Here is an 8,414-nt window from a genome sequence, read left to right on the forward strand (position 1 = left end):
CAGATGTTCTTACATAAAACATACCAACAGGTGTAAGAACAATGAAGATAATTATGCTTTCATTAAACAAACATACATACAAAACACCAACATCAGAAAATTTGTTTCATGAAAAAAAAATACAAAGTGCAACAGGCCGACGTTAGCAATAGGCAAATGTCAGTAGCCAAGCTTGAGAAGGCAGTGTTGATCTGGCCCAAGGGAAGACTACTTTGACGTTCTGCGGAAGAAGGGAGGGAGGCCAAACCGTTAATTTCCTGAAGAGAATAACGTCACTCTTTTTTTCTTTTATGGCGTATCTATCAATTTTGTCAGTCAGCTACTTTCATTCAATGTGTCGAGTAAGCCCTTGGGTCAGTGATAGCCGACCAAATTAGTCGATTTTCGAGTTTAGCAAACGAGCTGACCGGCCCAAGTCAACATAAATTGCTGACCAGACCCAATCAGCTTGATCGGACCGAGTCAACCAAAATTGTTAGTCGGAACTGGTCAACCTAATATCAAACAAACCCTTACTTTACTTATGTAGTTATATACGTAAAAAAAAAAAAAAAAAAAAAAAAAAAAAAAAAAAAAAAAAAGAACAAGCTAGATTCCGCAGTAGCCTACCGCTTACTCCTGCTAACGCAATTGTTTTTTTTTTGAACGGCGGATATATTATTATAGAAAAAGTAGCAAGTAAAAGAGCTACTAAATACATTAAGAGAAAAAAAGAGAGCAAACCCAATCAAACTAATTTAAAGAGCTAAATCTCGCCCTTTGATCCCGTTAAACGAAGAAAGTTGAATTTCGTCCGCCGTTTTTAAAGGGTTAGACCTCATCTTGTTAAAAACAAGAGCATTACTAGCCTTCTAGATTCCCCACAAAAGCGAGTATAACATGGCCCATAAATATTAAGTTTTCTTCTTTTCCAACACCAAAGAATCCATATAAGAAAAGAGACTTGAACCGTTCTGATGGGGAGCCGAAAACACACCTGTCCATTTGCAAAACCAACACCAAGTCTCCTTAGCATATGAGCAATCTAAGAATAAAAGACCAACCTCTTCAATATTTATCAAACAAAAGGGGCAGCCAATAGTGGATAATATACACCTCTATCAACAAGATTGCAAGCAATTGAAATTTTGTTTAAAAAGAGTCTCCAAATGAAACAATTGACTTTTATGGGCACCCAACTAATCCAACGAAAGTTTCCGTCGCCTGTAACGTCCCAACTCGAACATAACGATGATCTTCAAAAAAAATAGCCAATTCTCCCCCACTTCGGGTTTGATCGACTACCAAATGACATTGAAGACAAGCGACATTTCAAAATAGTTCAAATGGACGCGTAACATCCCTAAATCCTTAGAATATATAACACAACATAAGTTGATCTTCCAGAAATAGACTAAGCGAACTCAAGGTTATTCTGAATCTCAGATAGAGACCTCGAAACCCTCATAATCATAACCACCTCTAACATCTGAATCCCCTACATATGCACAAATAATAATTCTGACAGTCTACTCATAACACCGACTTCCTATTTACAAACAAATGGACTATCATACTCCCTGCTTGCAAATCCCTCACCATCAATTCATTGCGAGGATCATTCACAAATACTAGGGGAAATGTTCTCATAATCTAGAGACATCAAAGACAACAAAACTTATTGCTTCTAATTCACCTTCCTTGATCACCAAGAACCAATGTTGTAAAAATCTTTCGTCTTTGGATTTGTAGTAGGTGTTTTGCAGGAAATAAAAAAAAAGTTCTAACAAATGGTTTATATTGTTGGCATTCGACACTAACGGTTATTAGTTATTAGAATAAGAAATAACCAAATAGTTATTATTGATAGTGATTTGAGGGTTATCTAATTGCCTAGTTATTTTTGTTTTGATGAATAGGATGTAGGTAATGTTTTCTTTTTTTATAATTATTTTTACACATGCTAAACTTTATTTTAAGTATTTGTGAATTAAATCGATGTTTTGAGTTTTTGGTGGTTAGTATTTTTTTTACATGTTATGTTTTATTTTATTTTAAGTTTTTTCTTCAAGAAAAAATATACATCCACACACATAACTAAAAAACAATAGAGAAATAAATTTATAAATTCTATACTTTAATATGCCTTATAGGATATAAAAACATATGATTCAAGTATTAAAACATACGAAAAAACAACAAAATAAAGATTCCCCACTTCAATAAATATTGAATTTTGTTAACAATTTTGTTACTTACTGTTATATTTGCCAGAAAATGTATTTTTCTAAACTAAAGTCATTGATGGTTTATTTAAACTCTACAATGACAAAAAAAAATAACTTAATGAGTTAGTTATGATAATAACCGAGATCAACCATCTGGTTAAAATTTCTTGTTAAGACGTAACTGAAATTTTTTGACTCACCAATTCCTAGAAGAATAATAATTCTTAACTAAATATAAGATTTTTTGATATTTACTTTGAGTGAAACCGTTTGTTATTTTTATCTTATAAAACATAATTTATTAGTTTTAGAGCCTAAATTTAATGAATTGCATATGACCAATAAATGTTAATGGATTATACCTAATATTTTAATCGAAACATAGAAGCTTCATTGTAATATAGGCGTGGAATGCCAATAGTTTTTTTGTAGATGGGCTTACACAAAAGTTATATATATATATATATATATATATATATATATATATATATATATATATATATATATATATATATATATATATATATATATATATATATATATATATATAAAAGACATCCTATTTTAGGGAATATGACTTATAAGGTAATTAACTTTTCGGGTTGTTCGCATATAGGTAACTATCTTTTTTTTATACACATTTAGGTAACAAATTTTTTGGAACTGTTCACATATGACCATTATGACCTGCTATAGCAGGTTACATCTAGCTACAACAGGTCATAATGGTTATATGTGAACATTTTCAACAAATTCGTTACCTAGATATGTATAAAAAATAGTTACCTAAATATGAACAAAACCAAAAGTAAGAGTAAATTACACGAATGTACCCTATGGTTTGGGGGAATTTGTGTGTTTGGTCCTTAACTTATTTTTTTTAACTCGGATGGTCCCTAATGTTTATTTTTGTTGTGCACTTAGTCTTTGTCTTACCTAAAAAGACTATTGTGCCCTTATTAATTTATTTTTTTTAATTAGTTTCCTTATTTATGTATTTGTTTTTATATGTTTACTAAAATTAATAGACCCCACATTTGTATCTTCTTACCGTAAACCTGAAACCACATTTGAAAATTTTAATCTGAGTCGCACCGGTCACCATCTCATCTCTCATCATCTTCAACTTCTATTTTCTTTCCATCTTTAGTGACACGGAAGTCTTCATCATCCTTTTTTTTTGTCCTTCAACTCTGGCGAACAAACACCATAACACATTGTCTCATCACTTTAGTGGCTTGTGGTGTTGGTTCACTGGAGTTGAAGGACCGAAAAAGAATGGATGGTGAAGACGTCGATGTCATTAAAAATGGAAAATAAATAAAAGTTGAGGATGATGAGAGATAGTATGGTGAGGAGATACATATATGTGGGGTCTATTAGTTTTTTTAAACTTATAAAAAAAATACATAAATAAGAAAATTAATTAAAATAAATAAATTAATAAAGGCACAATAGTCTTTTTTGGTAAGACAGAGACCAAGTGCAACAAAAATAAACAGTAGGGACCATCCAAATTAAAAAAAAATAAGCTAGGGACCAAATGCACAAATTCCCCCAAACCACAGTGACCATTCGTTTAATTTACTGTTACTTTTGGTTTTGTTCATATTTGGGTAACTATTTTTATTTTGTATACATCTAGGTAACAAATTTGTTGAAAATGTTCACATGTAACCATTATGACCTACTGTAGCCAGATGTAACCTGCTACAGCATGTCATAATGATCATTTGTGAACAGTTCCAAAAAGTTTGTTACCTAGATATATACAAAAAAAAAAAAAAAAAAAAAACATACCAAAAAGTTAATTGCCTTAATTAGTCCTATTCCCCCTATTTTACCCTATTTTACTACATAGATACCATAGTTTAATTTTACCATATGTAACATATAAATTATTTAGAAATGACAAATTTTGTAGCTTATTCCATTAACGTACTTCGGGGGGCGAATAAAACAAAAAGTGTAAGTCGTACTCGTTTCTTTTTCTAGTTATGGGAAAAACGCAACAGAAACCATTCCCACTTCCCATTTCCCAGTCATGCTTCTTTCAAATCCATATGTATACTACGATACTCCCTCATTCTCTTTCAAATTCCTTCAAAATTCCGCAATCACGTATGCGTATACTCAAAAAAACTCTGCCTATTTTGATCTCCTCTCACTAAAACATACTTTTGCCATTTCTTCAACAAGTTTGCTCGTTTGATCCTTAACTGCCGCATTACTACTGTAAAAAACCCAAACGATTCTAACTTAGGGTTTTGGTTTGCTTTTCTCAATCCTTCTACTTCAAACTTTCTCGAATATCTCAGGTATACTACTCCAATCATCGTGTTGTGTTTGTGTTAATTTCTCTGCTATATACTTTATGTCGTTCATGGAGCCGAGTTGATTATAATTTATACGTTTATGATTCCGATTAATCTTACAGGTGGATATCGTCGATGATTTTTAGTCTCAGATTAAAATGTGATCAGTTTTTAATAATCTTTGTACTTCTTTTTGATTTTTTTTTAAAGCTTAATCGCAGCAAAGCAGCGTGTGGGGTAGATTAATAGATGACATTAATTCATTTTATGATGTGTTCGTTTTAAGGATCATACACTTTTTCACCTTACTATCATAATGAAGTCGTTGTATGCCAACCTCTGTTTTTCTCTGTTTGCTTATTCTTCCCTCCCTGCAAATTGAGGGTAAGTGACTGTAAACATACATTGGTAATTTGTCGGCTATTTCCCCTTGAAATTTTGCTAAAAAAACTGATTGTTTTTAAGATAATGTAGCTTAATGCCCTTATATCCTTGTTGGTTCTTGTCTTGTTTGTGTTGACTTGCATATCACACATTACCCTGCTAAATAGGTTGATTAACTTCTTATATCAAGATCCTACATGTAGATGAATGTATCATTGTTAGTAGAACTAACTGTATGTGCACACATTTAATCATTGATTTGAAATTATTTTCACCTTAACGGGTTACCTACTTGTTTTCTATTGAGTTTTATTGCTTTAGAATTGATCCATTCATTTAGCAATAGGCAATTAATTTATGGTCAATTACATATTGTCATTGTCTCAGATAATCTCTTGCTGTGTTGTAAAGCATTAGCTTGTTATCTTATACATGGTGCTTTTCTAGTGATGTTTATAATTTTATATAAAAATGACTTTGAATATCTATTGAGGTTCACCTCTTGGCAGATGATTTCCTTTTAGAGTAGTGTTATGCAACTCAAATTGTTTTGTTTAGTATTTTTCCATATAGGTGTATGATGACTCAACGGGGAGGAAAGTTTAGCCATAGTGATCCTGCATTCCGGGAACACATATACACCTCTTACAAGGACCTCAAAGAAGGAAAAGTCAAAGTCAAAATTTCAGAAAAGATTCTTAAATGTCCTTATTGTCGTGAGAGTAGAGAATACACTTACAGTGAGGACCTCTGTAGGCATGCATCACGGATCATAAGTGAATCAAGAAGTGCTACTTATAAAGAGAAGGCCAAGCATATGGGATTGGTGGAGTTTCTAGAGAGAGATTTTGATACTAAAATCAAAACTCCAGAATCAACAACAAGTGCTAATTTGAAAGAAAAAGGCAATCATAAGGGGATGGAGGAGTTTCTAGAGAAAGCTTTTGATGCTAAAGTCAAGGATTCAAAATCATTCAGTAAAAGGAAAAGTTTTGATTTAGAGGAGAAGAATGAGATGTCAAGAGAAGAAGCAATTGTTTGGCCATGGATGTGTGTGGTTGCTAACATCCCTGTTGAGTATAAAAATGGTAGATATACAGGTGATAGTGGTAAAAAGCTAAAAGATGAGTGGATAAATCAAGGTTACAAACCTACAAAAGTTCATCCTCTATGGAACAGAAGGGGTCACTCTGGATTTGCTGTGGTTGAATTTGCAAAAGAAATGGATGGATTTGGTTATGCTACATTGTTTGTGAAGGATTTTGAGGTGGAAAAACATGGGAGGAAAGATTGGTATGATAACAACAAGTGCAAAGATGATAAGCTCTATGCTTGGATTGCAAGAGATGAAGATTATAACTCCAATGGTCTTGTTGGTGATTATCTGAGAAAACATGGTGACCTAAAGGCTGCTGTTTCTCAAGTTGAAAAAGAAGATGAAGTAAAAGATTGTAAGCTTCGCATGGGATTGAATAAAAGGTTGGAAGAGACAGAGAAACAAAGTGAAGAAATCAAGAGTGAAATAAGTAGGACTGATGATTATATGGCTTCTGTTAGGAAGCAGAATGAAATGTTGATGAAGGACTTAAATATGATGGCTGAGAAATACAATAAAGGTATAGTGTTTTGTATAAAAAAAGCTATGATAAATCTTTTTCTTGATTCCTAACTTTGTTCTTGATTAGCACATGAGATGATGGGAAAGAAGGCGAATGAACAGCTTAAAAGGATTTCCATTGAGCATGAACAGAGCAAATTGCAGCTTGAAGAACGTGAAAAGGAATTGAGAGCACGTGAAGCTAGAAATGAAAGTGAGCTAAAGAAGCTTGACAATGAGAAGAAAATGGTACTCAGTGCATATATTGTCAGTGTTAACCTTTCTATTTCTTTACATGATCTGACTCATGTTTTACATTTTGCAGAATGAATTGGCGATTTTGGAGCAGAAGAAAGCAGATGAGAGAATGTTGAAATTGGGGGATGATCATAAGGTTTATTAGAAAGTAATTTTGTAAGTGTTTTAGGATAAAGATAATCATATGTTTTTGTTTATGTAGAGAGAAAAAGAGAAACTTCACCAGAAGATTATTGAGCTTCAAAAGAAGCTTGATGATAAGCAACGATTGGAGCTGGAGATCAAACAGTTGAAAGGAGCCATGGAAGTAATGAAGCACATGAGTCATGAAGATGTTGAAGCAAAGAATAAACTGGAGTCAACTGAAAAAGATCTGAAAGAAAAAGAAGAAGAACTTGAGGCTATTGAAGAGCTTAATCAAGCTTTGATAATCAAAGAAAGACTAAGCAATGATGAATTACAGGATGCTCGCAAAGAGTTGATTTCTGTAAAGCTTTTTTCTTTCCTTCCAACTGTTTTCTGCATCTTTACCTTTTTGTCCCTGATGTTTTGTTTGTGTGAAACAGGGTATGAAGGAAATATGTGGTTCTGGTAGGGCCCATATTGGTGTGAAAAGAATGGGGGATCTTGATGCAAAGCCTTTCATAGTTGATGCTAAGAAACGTTGTTTGAGTAGAGAGGATACAGTCAAGTTTTTGTCAGCATGGGAGGATCATCTCAGGGATCCAAGCTGGCATCCATTTAAGGTCATCACCATTGGAGATGATTGCAAGGTCTGATTATCAACTTAATTAACATGTAAACAAAACATCGTTTCATTTAATCTTTTTGGACTTATTGTTGTGATTATTATTATATTGGTGTGACAGGAAATAATGGATGAAGAAGATGATAAGATTGTGAGGCTGAAGGCGGAATGTGATGAAGGCGTATGTAATGCGGTTGTGACAGCTCTAAAAGAGCTTAATGAATACAATCCAAGTGGCAGATATCCATTGCCTGAGCTTTGGAACAATAAAGTTAACAGAAAGGCGAAATTGGAAGAAGGTGTGGAGTTTCTGCTGAAACAATGGAAATTATACAAACAGAAGAAACGAGGTTGAAGGTGGCAGGTGAGTTTAAAAAACATAAAATGATTGATGATGATGATGATGGATATGGATGGTGGTTGTTGATTATTCGTATTTTGTAGCTTCATTTTGAGTGACTGTTAGTGTTAATATGGAATTAGTGTATAAACAAACGCAGGAAATGTCATCTGATTTTTGATGGTTTCACTATCATTATATAAACATGGGGAAATATTCATCTTTGAGCAAAAAAGTTTATCATGCAAACGTGCTACCCGAGTAATTATACCAGCTACACAACTTTTATCTACATCTAGTCAAATAGTTAAAATTTGTCTCCAAAGTTGGCAATCCATTTAGTTGATTTTTGATGGTATCACACAAATAAGCTTGGCAATTAAGTAATATTGTATTATGTTATGTGAGATATATTTGCACTCTTAACCCTCTAATATAAACACATATCACACTTAATTGTCTAATATTCCCCCCAAGCTAAGGCCGGAGAGCGACCTATAGCTTGGATTGTAATATGAGAAACCGTTGTGAGGGCAGCAACTTGGTGAACACATAGCAATCTGAT

General features: G+C 33.1%; 1 protein-coding gene across 2 annotated transcripts; it reads left to right on the plus strand.

The window, feature by feature from the left end:
• Positions 1–4,222: 4,222 nt before the first annotated feature.
• LOC145013236 (protein INVOLVED IN DE NOVO 2-like) lies at positions 4,223–8,072 on the plus strand. Of its 2 annotated transcripts, none has more exons than XM_078972044.1 (7): positions 4,223–4,525; positions 5,465–6,522; positions 6,592–6,752; positions 6,829–6,897; positions 6,964–7,248; positions 7,328–7,534; positions 7,631–8,072. In XM_078972044.1, exons 2-7 carry the CDS (start codon positions 5,484–5,486, stop codon positions 7,862–7,864), a joined length of 1,995 nt encoding a protein of 664 aa, XP_078828170.1. In that variant the 5' UTR covers positions 4,223–4,525; positions 5,465–5,483; the 3' UTR covers positions 7,865–8,072. The 2 variants fall into 2 exon arrangements, with proteins under 2 accessions (XP_078828170.1, XP_078828171.1); XM_078972045.1 differs by having other exon boundaries at positions 5,480–6,522.
• The last annotated feature ends 342 nt before the right edge of the window (positions 8,073–8,414 follow it).

Source organism: Lactuca saligna, chromosome 8 (genome assembly GCF_052625555.1).
Source record: "Lactuca saligna cultivar CGN05327 chromosome 8, ASM5262555v1, whole genome shotgun sequence".
In the NCBI taxonomy this organism is placed as follows: Eukaryota; Viridiplantae; Streptophyta; class Magnoliopsida; order Asterales; family Asteraceae; genus Lactuca; species Lactuca saligna.

Coding starts and splice junctions, on each gene's coding strand:
- LOC145013236 (XM_078972044.1), top strand. CDS start 5,484: ATGATGACTCAACGGGGAGGAAAGTTTAGCCATAGTGATCCTGCATTC. Junction 6,523..6,591: donor GGCTGAGAAATACAATAAAG/GTATAGTGTTTT, acceptor GTTCTTGATTAG/CACATGAGATGATGGGAAAG. Junction 6,753..6,828: donor TTGACAATGAGAAGAAAATG/GTACTCAGTGCA, acceptor TACATTTTGCAG/AATGAATTGGCGATTTTGGA.